General features: G+C 28.1%; 1 protein-coding gene across 2 annotated transcripts in view; it reads left to right on the top strand.

The window, feature by feature from the left end:
• Positions 1-18,445, top strand: part of LOC142317537 (putative RNA-binding protein EEED8.10) — a 102,183-nt gene that overhangs the window by 76,260 nt on the left and 7,478 nt on the right. For both annotated transcript variants that reach the window (XR_012754757.1, XM_075354100.1), the window contains exons 9-12: positions 4,021-4,300; positions 12,626-12,827; positions 15,155-15,291; positions 15,850-15,993. Coding sequence is in view for 1 of the 2 variants with exons in the window: in XM_075354100.1 (XP_075210215.1) it covers positions 4,021-4,300; positions 12,626-12,827; positions 15,155-15,291; positions 15,850-15,993 (763 nt within the window). In the remaining variant the exon portion in view is untranslated. The remainder of the gene's footprint in view (positions 1-4,020; positions 4,301-12,625; positions 12,828-15,154; positions 15,292-15,849; positions 15,994-18,445) is intronic.

The raw sequence follows: 18,445 nt of genomic DNA, 5'->3' as shown, positions 1-18,445 counted from the left end.
TGTAGGCGGCCCACTTACTTCCTTGCCAGATCATAACGTAACTGACATCCCTATAAACAGGTGGCAGTTAGTTCAGCGATGTGTTCAACATGTTTGGCATCGATGGTCCGCTGATTACTTATCTCAGCTTCAGCAACGTTCTAAATGGAAATCCGAATCACCATCTCTGAAACCTGGAAATCTAGTGCTAATAAAAGAAGACAACATTCCTTCTCTTCAATGGAAGCTGGGAATAATTGAGAACGTTTATCCCGGTCCAGACAATCTAGTTCATGTGGTAACAATTCGAAACTCCTTAGGAGTGTTTAAAAGGCCAGTGACAAAATTATGCCTGTTACCCTCCAGTGACTAATATTATGTTAATTAAACAGTAACTTCATTTAAGTGAGAAATCATATCGATTTCTGGTGGGCGGTATGTTGCGTCGCTTGCATAAGATCGAACTATTCAAGTAGCGCCACTCAGTATCGCTACTGTCTCGTACACCATGTGATACAAAATATTAGGTTTTCTTCTTTTTTTACATATGTTGAAATATTAGTTTTACTTCTTTTTTTTTACATAATGTTTTTATTTTTATTTTTATTCATTAATTGTTAGTGCACTAAGAGAGCAATTACACAACATGGCCAAGTCGCCAACTATTATGTATCAATATTCTTTTGTTAAAAGTGTTAGTATCATTTCTTGTTAATAAAGTTGTTATGTTCAATTCAGTGTTTATTCTACAGTCCATTAATCAAATTAAATTTCAATTATCAATACAATACAATTACGGTATTAATTAATCAAGGTTAGCGAGCGTAGGTTAAGTTTGGTTAAATTACATTTATAAAATAAATAAATATAAATAACCATTTATTAAAATTAATAAAGAGACTGTTCATTTTCCACCGAAATCAGATTGACTACTTTGTTTTTAAATAAAGCTGTAGCTGCGGTGGCGTTAATACGTAAGTGCCTAAATTTTCATCCACGTTACTTCTAATTTTCACTTAAGATCATTTTAAAAAGTACCTCCTGCATTTTTTTTTTTTTTAATAATTTTGAAGTTTCATAACCATGTGAGCTTAATGCAAGCTTGCATTAATCATGCAAGCTTAATTAATCAATTAATACAAAATTAAATAAAGCACTGTAAAAAAAGCAACATTGTTAAAATTTTAGTAGAAATTTTTATCATTTTTCTCATTCTTTAACATCTATTTTACCAAATTTTAGATAATTGTAAATTAAAAACAATTTTAGAAAATTTTTTATAAAATTAATCAGCTACAAAAATTATAACTTCAATTTTTTAAATATACTTTAAACTATAATTATTATACGTAAATTATACTTTAATTTTATAAATTTTATAATTTATTTTACAAACTGCCATTTTTATTTTCAAAGAGCCCCGTTCAATACTTCATAAGTTGCATAGAATCAAATGAGAACTGTCAATTTAAATTTGTAGGTTAAGTTGATTGTTATTGAATGCAGGTGTATACATCATTAAAATTCATGAAAAATCATGTAAAATACTAACTTCAATACTGCATCTTACAAATTTGCACAATGTATATTTTTAAATTACACTTTAAAACTTTATTTAAATAAATAATATTCTCAATAAGCGCGCAATTCTAGCAGACTCGGCAATGCTTCGCTATTGCTAGATTTGAGTATACATACAAATTAAATGAACACAATTGAAAGTTTCATAAAACCTTAAAAACAATGAACATTAGGAACTTCAAAAAATTTAACCTTTCACTTTATAAAAGTCAGAAGGTAAATAAATCCAAATGGCAAAACAACAGCACTACCTATCGGATTTAATTCAAACTACTCTCTAAACACAGTAGGCTTAAAAATACGAATTTTAATGTAATAACAGCATTAAGCTATGACGCAAGTAACTGATATGCAAAAAAGCAACAAAATAAAAAAATTTCCTAGAATCCTATCACACCACCAACTACCGGTTCTGACTGATATGCCAAAAATTAAAAAAAAAATGATAAAACGCGATCGCAGCGCTGCCTACCGGATTTAATTGTGAACCTTAACCATCACAAGATCAACAACACATAAATAAATTAATGAATCAAAAAAAACATTTTCTATCGGATCAAATTGTGAATCTAAACCATTCTCGAATCCCCTTGAACACACACAAAAAATTTCATCAAAATCGGTCCAGCCGTTTAGGAGGAGTTCAGTGACATACACACGCACACAAGAAATATATATATAAAGATTTATTGTAAAATTTTATTAATGTAAGTAGTATGAAATTTACTTATTTATATATTGGTAGCCAATTTTCAATATTTAGCTACTTAGTTAGGGTCAGTGAATATTTTTTTTATTTTTGTATTTTAAGCATTTAAAATTTTAGTATTTAAGCAGTAAAGACAAGTATGAAAAATAAATGAATTTACATATTCAATTGATACCTAACTAACAATTGTTTGCTGTTACAACCCTCTCAATTTATAAAAATGATTTGAGTATACAAAGAAAGGTTATTTATTGTTTTAGAAAAAAAAACAAAATTTTGAAAGTAAAATATCAAATAAGAAAATAAACAAGATTAGTAAATTTAAATTATTATATGCATTCTACTATAATATTTAAAAAAAAGAAGAAATAATACACTGGTGCTGTTTAACAAAATAAGAATTCATGAAATTCTCAAAGGAAAAATTAATACTAGTTCTAACTGCAGATAATTTGTTAAATACAGCCACTCTGTATCTTTCTTACTCAGGCAATTATTTTTTCTATATGCATAGAGTTTGTTTTTTTCTGTAACTATTTGTTGGACTGTAATGCTTAATTCATCTGATTGTCATGAATCCAAAATTTAAATGTTCAAACTAAATAGGTTGTTGTTCCGCTTTATATATTATTTAATGTACTGTTCATGTTGCCTTTGAGCCAAGACATTTGAAAATTTGTACTCTTAAATTTAATCTGCTGTTATTTTAAAAAACTACATTCTTATTTGGGAAAGTGTTTTACAGTCTGCTTCTGGTAATGGATATTTTGTATTTCAGTCTCAGAGTGATCAAGATGCTTTTTACTTCCTTGTACAAAGTAAAGAAAGTATTGTGATCGTGAAAAGTTTTGGTGTTCAGATTTCAATGGAAATATCCATTTTAACCATCCCTGGATCCATTTTGACTAGTTTCAGTTTGACTTCTGTATGTACGTACATACATATGTATCTTGCATAACTCAAAAATGATTAGCTGTAGGATGTTGAAATTTTGTATTTAGGATTGTTGTAACATCTAGTTGTCCATCTCCCTTTTTGATTGCAATTGACTGAACTAAAAGTGTCCAAAAAAGCCCAAAACAATTTTGATTTTGGACTTTTTCTTAACTCCAGTAATACAGCCTCATTGAGACCTTTTCAACAGTATATTATAAGTGGTATTTATTTTCATTAGTTCCAGAGTTATAGCCAAATGAAATTATAATTAATGAATTATTTGGATCTTAGAAGGGAAGGGACATCAGACTTAATCTTCTTTTTTTTTTTAAATATATTGATTTATTAATAATTATTAACTTCTGATTGTAAAAAAAGTTTTACGATAAATAATAATTCAATAATAAAAAAATAAAAAATATGAAAAAATATCAGAAGTTATTAATAAAATAAAATTTTATATTCTTTCATTTTAAAAAAAATGTGTGTATGTAATTTAGTAGGCGTTACAAGAAATGTGGTACCCACATCAGATTTTTTCCAAAATAGTACAGTTTGACAGCAGATTGATGTATTTTGGTTATAATGTAATGTAAAATATATAATGTAATAAAATAATCTTTTAACCATTTTTTTAAAATGTTTTATTTTTTTTTTTTTTTCATTAAATTTTTGAAAAGAGAAAAATGTTAAATTTTTCAAGTATTAAAAATTAGATCTACGATTCTCTCTCTTTAAAATGGAAAATAACAATTTTATTTTATTTGTTTGAATGAAAACGCTGTACATTTTTTAAATTTATTCTTTTGTTTCAGGGATTAACAAAGGTTAAAGATTCATTGACAAGTCTTGAATTAAAGGATTGTATGAATTCATATTGTTATGATATGCATCATATTGCAAACATTGTACCTAACTTAAAACATCTTAATGTATCTGATATTTACCCATTTTCTTCAACATGTCCTTTAGAAGCACTAAGCAGATTCACTGAACTACAGTCTCTTGATTTATCAAATAACTGTTTAGTAACTGATAGCATAATTCGTATTATAGTTGATTCCTGTAGCCAACTCAAGACTCTGAATCTAAGTGGTATGTATAGCATATTGTGTACAACAGCAAAAGTAATTTTTTAAATAAAAATCATTTTGTCATGAACTAATGTAGTTTATTATAACTGAAAATAATATTTTTACAATAAAAAATATATAATGGAACTATTTTTAACATAATATCTGTTGATATGCAAGCATTTTCAAAATTATAGATGAATTAGTAAGTGACAATTTTGGCGGATGTCATTGTGGTTTACACACATTTTTTTTTTTACAATTGTAAAAATTCCTTTTATTTCAGAAAAAGATAAAAGTCGATGACACCAGATCTGAACTATAAAGAGAATTGTCCAATATCTCCCATCAAAACTTTTGCTCGGCTTATATCAAAGCCAAGCGAAGGCTACATAGACAATTCTTTGTAGCTTGTCATAGTTTTTTTAAGGTGTGTATATATTATCTTTCTACATGGTAGTTTTCTCATTGAGGCAGATAATTGAATGTCTCTGTCGTTACAAAAAAAAGTTTGTAATGACTGGTGGACAGCCCGCTCTTGCTTCATGACATACATTTCTTATTCTTTATTGAACAACATCATTTTCATACATTTGTTACAGTTATTTTACTTGTCATGGACTTCAAGCAGTCTATGAATTTCAGTTAGGTGAATATTCCTTGTATTTAAAAAAAACTAATCATCAATATCATCTCACAGTTTGTGGATTGACTGTAATATGGTTAATAAAATGCTACCAAAAAATATCTGATGGACTCAAGAGCTTGTAGCTAACTGTCTGTGTTACAGTTAAATTAAGATTGATTCTAACTAGACTGCATTCATGTATCATTTATATTGATATATGTAAATGATTGTTAACTTTAAAAAGAACTTTATATAGTTAATTCAAGATTTTAATATGTATTTAGACAATAACAAATGTGTATTTTTTTATTTACAAATATTGTTAAAGATAAAAGCGGTATAGAATATTTTGGGAATTAGTGGATGTTAAAAAATAGATTCATTGGCTGTAAATATTCTATTTTTAACAGTTTGATGAGGTGAATTGTAAAGATATTACAGTACTCTCATATAAGTAAAAAGATCTACTCTAAACATTAAATAAATATTTACTCTATTGACATTGTGTTATACATAAGGGTTATTTTGGTTTGTAGGTTATAAAACATTCCAGTTTTAAAGGATATTATTTTTGTTATATAAGTGAATTATTAAAGACTCACACTTAAGCTACAATTATTTTTATTATTTTAGTTTTCAGGTACAGTTATTATTATTATTACTATTATCATTATCACATCACCATCATCATGTTTTGAGTAATAACTACCCTGAACTTGACATTTATTTGATATGAAAAGTTAAGAGAGTAAAGATTTGATATTGAATGTTTAAATTTTATTTTAATCCTCTTAGAGCCATCATTACAGTTTAATATAATGAAATTTACTTCCTACTTTCCATTTGCTTAGAAAACTAGAGGATGGGAATTATTCAGAATTAAGTCATTTTTTTTAATATTTCAATGTGGAAGTCTTTGACTAAAGATCTTGCTAAAATTCCATAAATCCAATTTAGAAGATACTGTGATAAATAAGTATCTAAAAAGGAACTTTTTAATAAGATATTTTCAAAAATATGATTATATTTACAAAAAAATATTTTATCACGGTAACTACAAACAATTAGGACATTCTGAATTCATGTACATAACAGAAACGCTTCCTCTTCAGTAAAATGTTTTAATAATGTTAAATTTTACATAACTAAAATTATTACATATCTTTACTATTCCCCCTATGCTGTAGCTAACCCTAGTATTTCTTAAAATTATCGTTTTTAATATAATACTGTTTTAGTAGAATATTATTTAAATAATTGTTGTGATATTCACTGAATTACTTGTACACAAACGATAAAAAATGAAAGTATTTTTAAAACTATTAAAAGGCTCAATTAAAAAAAAAACTATTTAAAAAATCAACAAACTGATAATTACACTCAGAAGTTACTTCTTAACAGCTTAAAGCAAACATTTAGAATAAACTAGGAATGAGATAGATTGATAGACAAAATGTACTTTGGGCTGTAGATGAAAGTGAAGAGTGTAGACAAGATATTTTCTGTTTTTTCCGCATATTATATCCTGCAGCTTAAATGTATGCACACACACAATTTTACTTTTACAAAAAGTAAAAATATTTTATAAAACGATTTAAAAATATTTATTTTAAAACGATTAAAACGCATAGCGATAGAATCATTGTAATAAGGATAAAATCAAAACCTAAACCGACAACGATTGTTAACGTCTATATGCCTACAAGCGCCCATGATGATGATGAGGTAGAGTGTGTATACGAAGAGATTGATGAAGCAATTAAACACGTAAAAGGAGATGAAAATTTAATAATAGTTGGAGATTGGAATGCAAGCATTGGAAAAGGCAAGGAAGGAAATATAGTGGGTGAATACGGGCTGGGCAAAAGGAATGAAAGAGGGGACCGACTTATAGAATTTTGCACAAAGTATAATTTAGTAATTGCCAACACCCAATTTAAAAATCATAATAGAAGAATATACACTTGGAAAAAGCCAGGCGATACTGGAAGGTATCAGATAGATTATATCATGGTTAAGCAAAGATTTAGAAATCAACTCGTTGACTGCAAAACTTACCCTGGAGCAGACATTGATAGCGATCATAATTTGGTGATAATGAAATGTAGATTGGGGTTTAAAAACCTGAAGAAAAGGTGTCAGATGAATCGGTGGAATTTAGAGAAGCTTGAGGAAGAGGAGGTAAAGAAGATTTTTGAGGAGGACATCGCAAGAGGTCTGAGTAAAAAAGATAAGGTAGAAAATGTAGAAGAAGAATGGGAGAATGTTAAAAAGGAAATTCTTAAATCAGCAGAAGCAAACTTAGGCGGAATAAAGAGAACCAGTAGAAAACCTTTGATTTCAGACGATATATTGCAGCTGATGGATGAACGTAGAAAATATAAGAATGCTAGTAATGAAGAAAGTAAAAGGAACTATCGGAAATTAAGAAATGCTATAAACAGGAAGTGCAAACTGGTGAAAGAAGAGTGGATTAAAGAAAAGTGTTCAGAAGTGGAAAGAGAAATGAACATTGGTAAAATAGACGGAGCATACAGGAAAGTTAAGGAAAATTTTGGGGTACATAAATTAAAATCTAATAATGTGTTAAACAAAGATGGTACACCAATATATAATACGAAAGGTAAAGTCGATAGATGGGTGGAATATATTGAAGAGTTATACGGAGGAAATGAATTAGAAAATGGTGTTATAGATGAAGAAGAGGAAGTTGAGGAGGATTAAATGGGAGAAACAATACTGAGATCTGAATTTAAGAGAGCATTAAAAGATTTAAATGGCAGAAAGGCTCCTGGAATAGACAGAATACCTGTAGAATTACTGCGCAGTGCAGGTGAGGAAGCGATTGATAGATTATACAAACTGGTGTGTAATATTTATGAAAATGGGGAATTTCCATCAGACTTCAAAAAAAGTGTTATAGTTATGATACCAAAGAAAGCAGGGGCAGATAAATGTGAAGAATACAGAACAATTAGTTTAACTAGTCGTGCATCAAAAATCTTAACTAGAATTTTATACAGAAGAATTGAGAGGAGAGTGGAAGAAGTGTTAGGAGAAGACCAATTTGGTTTCAGGAAAAGTATAGGGACAAGGGAAGCAATTTTAGGCCTCAGATTAATAGTAGAAGGAAGATTAAAGAAAAACAAACCAACATACTTGGCGTTTATAGACCTAGAAAAGGCTTTCGATAACGTAGACTGGAATAAAATGTTCAGCATTTTAAAAAAATTAGGGTTCAAATACAGAGATAGAAGAGCAATTGCTAACATGTACAGGAACCAAACAGCAACAATAACAATTGAAGAATATAAGAAAGAAGCCCTAATAAGAAAGGGAGTCCGACAAGGATGTTCCCTATCTCCGTTACTTTTTAATCTTTACATGGAACTAGCAGTTAATGATGTTAAAGAACAATTTAGATTCGGAGTAACAGTACAAGGTGAAAAGATAAAGATGCTACGATTTGCTGATGATATAGTAATTCTAGCCGAGAGTAAAAAGGATTTAGAAGAAACAATGAACGGCATAGATGAAGTCCTACGCAAGAACTATCTCATGAAAATAAACAAGAAGAAAACAAAAGTAATGAAATGTAGTAGAAATAACAAAGATGGACCGCTGAATGTGAAAATAGGAGGAGAAAAGATTATGGAGGTAGAAGAATTTTGTTATTTGGGAAGTAAAATTACTAAAGATGGACGAAGCAGGAGCGATATAAAATGCCGAATAGCACAAGCTAAACTAGCCTTCAGTAAGAAATATAATTTGTTTACATCAAAAATTAATTTAAATGTCAGGAAAAGATTTTTGAAAGTGTATGTTTGGAGTGTCGCTTTATATGGAAGTGAAACTTGGACAATCTGAGTATCTGAGAAGAAAAGATTAGAAGCTTTTGAAATGTGGTGCTATAGGAGAATGTTAAAAATCAGATGGGTGGATAAAGTGACAAATGAAGAGGTATTGCGGCAAATAGATGAAGAAAGAAGCATTTGGAAAAATATAGTTAAAAGAAGAGACAGACTTATAGGCCACATACTAAGGCATCCTGGAATAGTCGCTTTAATATTAGGACAAGTAGAAGGGAAAAATTGTGTAGGCAGGCCATGTTTGGAGTATGTAAAACAAATTGTTGGGGATGTAGGATGTAGAGGGTATACTGAAATGAAACGACTAGCACTAGATAGGGAATCTTGGAGAGCTGCATCAAACCAGTCAAATGACTGAAGACAAAAAAAAAATAAAAAATAAAACGATTAAAATAAATTAATAAAATAAATTATTTTTTAAAATAAATTATTAAAAATTATTAAAATAAATTATTATTATTTCGTTTATTAAAATAAATTAATAAACGATTAAAAAATACTAAATTAATACAAAAAGTGATTTAAATTTAGAGTAATTTTTGTGTAGATTGTTAAACTGTTAGTAGTAGTTTAATATTAAACATTTTATTATGTTTTATATATTATAATGGGTCTCCAGTTCTATTTTAGGAAATTAATTTTTATTTAATACTGTATTTTTAATTAAACTGGTACATGTTCAAGTACCAGGAACATGTTTTCTTGCTGGCATTTTTCTAACATTGCACTTTGTATATCTGATGGGTAAATGGCAGATATATGAAAATAACAAAAATAATTATTAAAAGAAGTATATGTGCTAATAAACAATAGTTTTTACACCTTATTGTTAGCAGTTGGTGTGGTTTGTATAGAAATTAAGTACACCTTTTAGCTCTACAAATTATTAAACACATCTAAGATGGAACTGCAACCATTTTATTTCAAATCATGTTATATATTCATGGAATTACCCAAAATACAGCCTACATAAGTAACATCTGACACTAGTAATGAATCATTTTATGACTGATTGAAAGAAGGTCTAATGTCAGTGTGACAAGATTGTATCATTCAGAGCTTAGCCGCAAGCAGACATATTCTAGAAATACGTGTGCAGTTTGATAGAAGGGAATGGAAGTGTACTTGTGTATTGGATTTTATACCTGTGTTTATTTATTTGCAAAAAAAGAGTATTCTTAAAAAAGAAAATAAAAAATTGAATCTGTGAGATCTAAAAGGGAAATATTCCATTTTTGATGTGATTTTACTGGAATAGCCATTTTATTCATTTTTCCATGCTGTGTAGATCAAGATGAAAAAAAAAATAATCCATTGCTTCAAATAGTTACATCTGAAGACATTTTTTTATGAAAGGGAATTCCAAAAGTGTAAAATTTCCAAGATATTCTCTATTCTGTATTCGGTGTTGACTGACTATGTATAACAGTTTTAAAATGTGAAAAATCCATATTATAATAAATAGTACTGCACAATAAGAAGATTTTAGTGTTTTTGTATATCACAGTTTTTACTTTCTTAATTTATATGGTAATTATGTACATTCCTAATCGAACTTCAAATTTAACGTAAAAAGTGTTAGTTTTGATTTGTATTTGTTAGTATAAAGTGTTTGTGATTAATTTTTTTATTTTTAATTTTTCAAATTGATATATTTATTTTTAAATAATGTAAGAATTTGATAGTGATAATTCGCCTGACAAGAAAAGATTAGTAGAAAATTAAAGAGAACTGAAAAGAAAGCTAGGTTAAGTGGGGCTGAATTTGTGATGAAACAGGTAAACTAATTGACATCACGTCCTGATTGTGATTGTCAGAAAAAGTACATGCAGCAATTTTGTGATGAAGAAAAGAGCAGTATTATTAAAAATATTTATAAAGATAGGCCAAAAAATGAAAGTGGTAATTTCTTTATGGAGTTGATTGATACACGAGATGTCAAGTGATGTAGACCTATAGATGAAGGATCAAAACAAATTCAGTCATCATTTCATTTTTTTATCATAAAAGGTAACGCCAAAATTCAGGTGTGCAGAAAAGCTTACATAAGTTTACATACTATTTCAAATAAAATTGTGTCAAGATTAACCAAGAGTAATAAATTGTATCAAGGTTCACCTTGTAAATAAAGGTGAATAGCCAAGGGAAGACATGGTAATCAATTTTTTTTTTAAATCTGAGAGCATTCTTCCAAAAAAATCCATGAATTTGTTGGTAGCTTTTAAGATTAAGATCCCATTATTTGTCAAATAGTAATAATAATAAGGTAACGTATTTAGATTCAGATTTAACAGTTAAAAAAATGCAAGATATGTTTCTGGAGAGTAATCCATCATTGAGTAGCCAAGTGAAATATTGGTTTTATTTAAATTACTTTAAGGAAAATTTTAATTGTAGACTTGGAAAGGTTGATGCAAGTTTATTGACTTCATGCAAAGCTTCCAGTTACCTTTAATGCTGGTTCAAGAAATGTTTTATGGAAAAAATTATGTATAATTATGGATACATGTATCCATAATAAAAATTATGGATACTTGTATTTTGTATTCGTAATCTGGGTACTAACGAAGCAGTTTTTTATACTTCCATGAAGGGCCCACCTAAAAAGGACCTGATGAGGTATGTTTCAGATAAAACCATAATAATACACTGGTTAGACTTTTTTTGGCCTTTACAATGACCAATCTGTTTAATGTTATTCATTATTTTCTTGTTTGTGGTCATAGTTTTGTGCCTTGTCACCGCAACTTTGCAACAGTTAAAAGAGTGGTTCATTGCTTTGATCGTGTGTACATACCTTCTCTGTGTGCTCTGATGATTAAAAAAGTCAAGAAAAATGGAAGTCAATGAAAAAAGATTTTCAATAGAAAATGTAGAAAACTTATGACATTCTCAACTTCAAAGGTGATCTCATCTTTTAAAAAAAAATAACTAAAAGCATAGACAAAACAGAAATATTCGCAATAAGCAAGTACAAAAATGTTCAATATGATTCAGCTAAACGAGGCTACATTACTGCACATCCCTTCAACATGCAGTATGTTTAAGCCATATAAGACAAGTGATGTTACCTTGCTAATGTCAAAAGCATACAAAATTCTGATTCCGGTCAAAGCAAAAAAGCTTGCAGATATTAAAAAGGTTATTAATACATACAAAGTGAGAATCGAGAGTTTTATGAAATGGTTATGCCTTTGCCTGCAATAATATCAGTTGGAATGAGTGATGTCAGTGATAGTGAAAATTATTAGAACAGATAAAAGATAAATGAATGATTGTTTATCCATGTTAATAGTATTATAATATTCATCAAACAGAGATTAATGTATTTTTATAAAACAATCTTCAGATATATGTAAAAATACAAAATTCTTTCATTTGTATTCTTATAAAATAGATAGTTTTAAAAGCTGATTTTTCATCTACAGTTGTAGGTCTCAAGTGTAATGAGTTCTAAAATGAGAATATTCCTGGCTGTAAAAAAGGTTATATGTAAACTTTTATGCAATCTTATTAGAGAAAATTACTAAACAAAACTGTTAGTACTGAGTTAGTACTAGTAATGGTCAATATTAAGTTTTCTGCTGCAAGTAAAAAAAAGTTATTCTCATTTCCTTAAATCTTAGTATCATGGAATATTCTGTTGTAGAACTCATCGACTCATTTATATGTAACATTAGTTTCTTTTCTTTTCTTTTTTTTTATTCTAAATTACTCTTCATCAGTTAAAGAAAACATCCACTATACAAATTACATTATAACGCCTTTTTTTGTAGTTATTTAAAATGTGCCAAAAAAAATTTGTAACTTCAATGGTGGTTACAGTTTTGTTTTTTATTGTTTACTACAGGTCGAATAAAATGTGGAGTAATTTCCCGAGATGGAATTGCTGAGCTAAGTAAATTAAAAAGTCTGGAAGAACTAAACATTAGTCATTTGGATCAAGTAGATGATGAATCACTGAAATTATTTTCTGTCACTTCACCACCATCACATATTAAAAAACTTATATGCTGCAATTGTGAAAAACTAGGTGATAAAGGTGCTTCAAGGTAAATATGTTATTATTACTATGACATTACCAATTTGTAATTTTGCCTTCAAGATTGTTGAATGATATACTTTGTAATATTTCATAAAATGTTTATTATAAAATTAATTAATTTATAATTTTAATTGAAACAATTAAATTAAATGGCTTTTAATAGAAAAGAATGCATTAAACAATGAATATTATGCAGTCGTGTAATATTACATTTATTTAAAATATTCCAATTTTGTGAATTTATTTCTATATTCCGTCAATATCTTAGTATTAGAAGGTAAAAAGCATTTTATCACATTTGTTGATTCCTTTCTTGCATGTTTCAAGGCTCATTGTATATAGTGTTTTACTTGATATATCTTTTATTTACTATGATGTTATAGTTAAATCCAAATTAGCTGTAGATTATAAAGATATTCATTTGTTCTACTTGTAACAGTGGTAGTTCCATTTGATATTTAGTATTTACTAGAACAATAAGCTTATAATTGTTGATCATATACCTTGAAAACTTTACTATAGTAGTTGATAACTTATTTCCTTGCTGTCAGTTTTGTCATTTTTGCTTCCCCACATTAGGGTACCTAATGTACCGATCCTGCATAAACATGCATTTTTAAAAATATTCCTATGGTTTAGCAAAAATGTAGTTTCATTCAGTATGTATGTATGTATCCTTAAGAAAATTTTTATTGTTTGAAGAACAACATAAATCTGTCTACTTAAAATTAATAATTTTGACAAACTACTTGTTAATTTAGGTCATTCAAAAGATTTTTAAAAACCCAGATTTTCCAGAATCACTTAACTATTGTTCCTAAAATTAAAATTATTAAACCAAGAAAACATTTTATTTCATAAACTTTTGTCAGAGGTGCTAATATGAATTTTAGTAGGCTAATATAATATCACAAATATTACTAATATTTAGTTAATTATAATTGGTTAATATTTCAGAATCCACTTATTGAACTGAAAGTGCTGCTTTTCAGTGTAATGGTTTGCAGTGCACTTGTTGCAACAAAATGGTACTTACAGATATTACTCGAAAGAAGTCTTTTTGAATAAAGCATAACCACTTCTTAGTAGTCTGTAGTACATTCTCATAACTTTCTAATTTCATCTGCTTAAATACTCCTGTGTAGGGGAATAAAAGCCCGAGAGTGAAAGGAGGGATTGTATGAAGAATTTAGGATGAGAGAAGCCCCATTGAATTCATGGATGATGGGAACTATAATCAAGGATTATACTTGAGAACTGCACTGACATTACACATTCTTCTCAATGGAAAGCAGTTTTCATTGTAACAGTTCATATTTTATTTATCTGATACCCTTACATATATTTTAAGCATTTGTATATAACACCCCTAAGAAGATTCCTGATTGGGTCATATATCGACATACTGAAATTATCATAACAATTAAGAAAGTAGTTAATAGACTGTTGCTTTGATTTCTATTAAACTTAGATCCAATATGTTTTTAATTCTTTTATTGCAATATTGGATTGCTTTTTTATTTTGAATCGTCACAAATAGATTTACTGTACAAGACACTTTCATTTAATAACTATGTTGGTTTTTAATTATTTAGTAAAACAAAATAAAATTTGGTTAACAGAAATTTGGTTAATTTTGGAAGTCCCATTAATTAGTCTCAATGTTTCTCTTACTTAAGGCTAAATCACCTTAATTATTGCTTGTAGGATCATAAAAGAATTAGTAATTCAGAATAAGTTAATCCTGGTAAAAAATTTATATTTTCTATATTTTAAATCTGTTTGAAATTAATAGTAATCGCTTATACTAACTATTACAATTGAAATTAACATACCACTGATATGTTGTAACATATACTACTTACTGGTTTTAACATTAAGTATTTTATTGGTTTTAACAATTACCAGCAGAGCCTTAGTAGAACCTTAGGTAGTGTAAGTCAAGAAGATCATTTTGAACAGTTTTATAAAAAATGCAGCATTTGTGTAGTTTTGTTTTATCTTGATAGTGATTATTGGTCAAATTTATAATTATAACGCTGCTCTACGTTTTTTTTTTTTTACAGATGTTCCATTTATTTATTTATATAAAATTTAAATGGATTATTCAAACTGTTGATGATAAAATCATAATAAATAAACATGTAGGTTGGTGTGAATGGCAATTAACTATTTTATTAAGAATTATTTTACAAAATCAAAATTATGATGGACACAGCTTGTAAATTTTGACTAGTAATTCTTTGTATAATTTTTCCAACTTGTCAGCACCTGAACTTTTTTAATACTATAAATGTGGAATTCTTTAATTTTACTTACATTGTTTTGTTTCAGCATTTTATCATTGTATAAAGACTTAGAATTATTTGATCTTAGTGGTTGTATAACTGTTTCCAATGAAACTGTGAAGAAAGCGTTAAACATTGTTAAAAGAAGAACAAATAATGTGCAGCTGACTATTATGGTTTACAGTAAGTATTACTTATTTTATTTAGTTACACTATAAAATTAGACATTGTTTTTCACAATTACATTGTGTGGTTAGCTTTTATAATTTAATGATGTTTTCCAACATTATTTATTATAATGAATACAATCAAGGGTATCCATCACGGTTCTGTAACTGAATCGTTAGCTATTTATTTTTAATTGTGATTTAAATAAAAAATCTTAGTTTAAAGCAAATATATATCAAAAGTCCCAAAGTGATTTCTCCTTGTAATATTTCTTTTTACCAAAGTCCAATTTTGAAAATGGACATTAAACTAATGATTTCATTAGATTTTTATTTCATAATTAATTTTTGGAAAATTCAAAGGCATATAGAAATATTTTGTTAACTTACTACCTATAAATACTTCTCATTAAGTGATATGAATATTGTGAATGATGTAGTGTCTCCTGTTGAGTACCATTTAGTGTAAAAGTTAGGTTTTTAAAACTTAGCCCTAAACTTTTAAAAACATGAAGTGCATTATTTTACTTTATTTTTTAAATGTTTCTGAAGCTGTTAATTTAATTTTTTGTAGATACATGTATAACAGAAGATCCATCATGTTTTCATCGGCTGCTAAAACTAGATTTCACAGATAACACTTTCAACAATCACATTGATCTTATTGATGAGTTCCTGTTCCCATGTGATAATGGCAATGATTTCCGAGCTGGCACGGGTAAGTTCATTTATATTTTAATAGGTTTCTCTGAATAAATAAATCTTGATAAAGCATACAGAAACCAACTAAAACATGGGTTTTGATCTCATATTGGTAATATAAATCTAGAAATGTATTTTACAAAAATAGATGCTGCCGTGTAACACATCGGGAAGGGTGATAAATCAGAATCATATTTTTTTTCTGAAAGTCGTATAAAAAACCTTGCTTATGTAAATAAATGATATTTATAACATAAAATTTTGAAAATATGATAAGATCGATCATCAGTATTATCCTACTTTCTTTTAGCCTTTGGAACCACAGTTAGGTATTACTTCAGAAGATGAGATGAAATGGCAGTTTTGTAGTGTTTAAAAATGCCATGCCTGACTGGGATTCGAACTCGGTCTTAAAAACATATTCTAATCTGATACGAGGCAGTTCCTTAATGAGTTGACCCCTCCCTCTTTTCTTTTCTTTCATTATCCTTTATTTTCCTTCATTCTTACAGAAGTGAAATGGGAGTTGGGTCAACCACCCTGGTTCCACTTGTGGAATAACATGCTGATAGCTGTCAGGGCAGTACCTTTTTTATGGTGGTAATGAAGTAACAACCATATGTACCTGTTGAACTATCTAAGGACTCTTTTCCCCTATTTAGGGGTTTCACAAAAAGCCAAACTAGCGGCAGAAGTGCTTGTAAAGCCAGACCACCTAACTCCTACTTCTGATCCATTATATTTATGAAACTATACATTATGTATTGCTTTCCGAACATCAGATATTTTTTAACACCTCATATATCAGATAAAAAGCAATAACACAAACTCATATATATATACACACACACACACACACACACACACACACACACACACACACACACACACTTAAAAACTTATAAATGATTAGGTAAATGTAATAATTTATTACTTTTTTATTAATTATAAATCTCGGTCAGGCATGGCATTTTTCATATGCTACAAATTTCCATCTTATAAGGCAAAATGACCAAAGCAGTTAATGTCCATCATCTCACAAAAAAAAAAACAGAGAGGAAGTAATGATATTGCAACAATAAATAAATAAATTTTTTTTTTTCTTTTTTTCAAATTAATTTGATTCTATTGAATTTAAACTTAAGAAAAAAAATAATATTTTAGATAAAAAAACAAATAAGATGCTGTTAGTCCTTTTTCTTCACCTTAGCATTTTTATAATAGCTACATTGTAGATTTGAAAGGAAGTCTGGATTTCATAATATATTTAAATAAAATACAAAGGTAGCAAAAATATTCCATTATAAGTCTTATTAACGTAAATTTGTAAAATTAATTTTGATACTTCCACTGCTTCCTTGATAGTAATTTTTTCCTCATTGTGAATTTTTGAAAATATTTTTTAGTTTAGATAATACTGTGGTACATTTATACATATCATATATCATATTATGTCATGTTAGCTGTACTGGTTGTAACAATTTCTCTCTTAACATTTTATGCTTGTTGAAATCCCGTCCAAGAACTATTCAGTGCAGAATTTTGACCATTAGATTTTTTTTGTAGAGCTAATCTTTAAAAAAATTAGCCAGGAATAGATTCAAACATTTCAGGCAATTTTTTTTTACATTATCATTTAAGTCTACCGTAAGGAAAACTCCAGTGGACTTAAATCTGACAAACCAAATGAACCATCTCATCCAATCTGTTCTGAAAAAGAAGTATTTATAAACTGCCAAAAAGTCGATTAGAATATGAGCATGTACACTTAGCATGAACCAAATTTGTGTCACATTATTAAGAACAATATTCTATAATAGGTGATCTAACATATTAGCAAGAAACTCAAAATATACTTTCCCAGTAAGTAAAACTAATAGCCAGTTTTGTTCATAAAAATAACTGCCCAGACATTAATAGGAAGCTGATGCTAAATTAGCATGTGAATTTCATTTGCTTAATAATGAATTTACAGAAAGGGTTTCTTCTGAGCCAGAGATAAATGATATGCTTCATCCATAAATAAAATATAACACAGATGGAAACCTACATATATTTATTTGTATTTTATATATATATATATAAATAATATTACATCATTTATAAGTTGAAAAAGAATCACCAATGTATAATTCATAAATAATTAATTGAAGGAATATTTTCTTGTTAAAAAATATAAGCATTCAAAACTTTTGTAAACTTCAATATAAAATTGATATAACTACTTTCTTTTATAATTATATGAATGTATTAAAGCCATAGCCTATCCGAAACGGGTAGAAAACTTTGGTCGATACATGGCAGGAAAATGAAATTAACACATATTTTATTTTATAATATAAATGTTTACTTAATATAGTTACACATATATTTAAAATTAAGTGAAATATAAACCACTAAAACACTGTAAATAGATAAGTTAAATTTATCATATTAATTCCAAGAATCAATTTTTTTTGGGATCCTGC

Source organism: Lycorma delicatula, chromosome 1 (assembly GCF_047948215.1).
Source record: "Lycorma delicatula isolate Av1 chromosome 1, ASM4794821v1, whole genome shotgun sequence".
NCBI lineage: Eukaryota > Metazoa > Arthropoda > Insecta > Hemiptera > Fulgoridae > Lycorma > Lycorma delicatula.
Note: the sequence above shows the minus strand (reverse complement) of the source record. Positions and strands in the feature narration are given on the sequence as shown.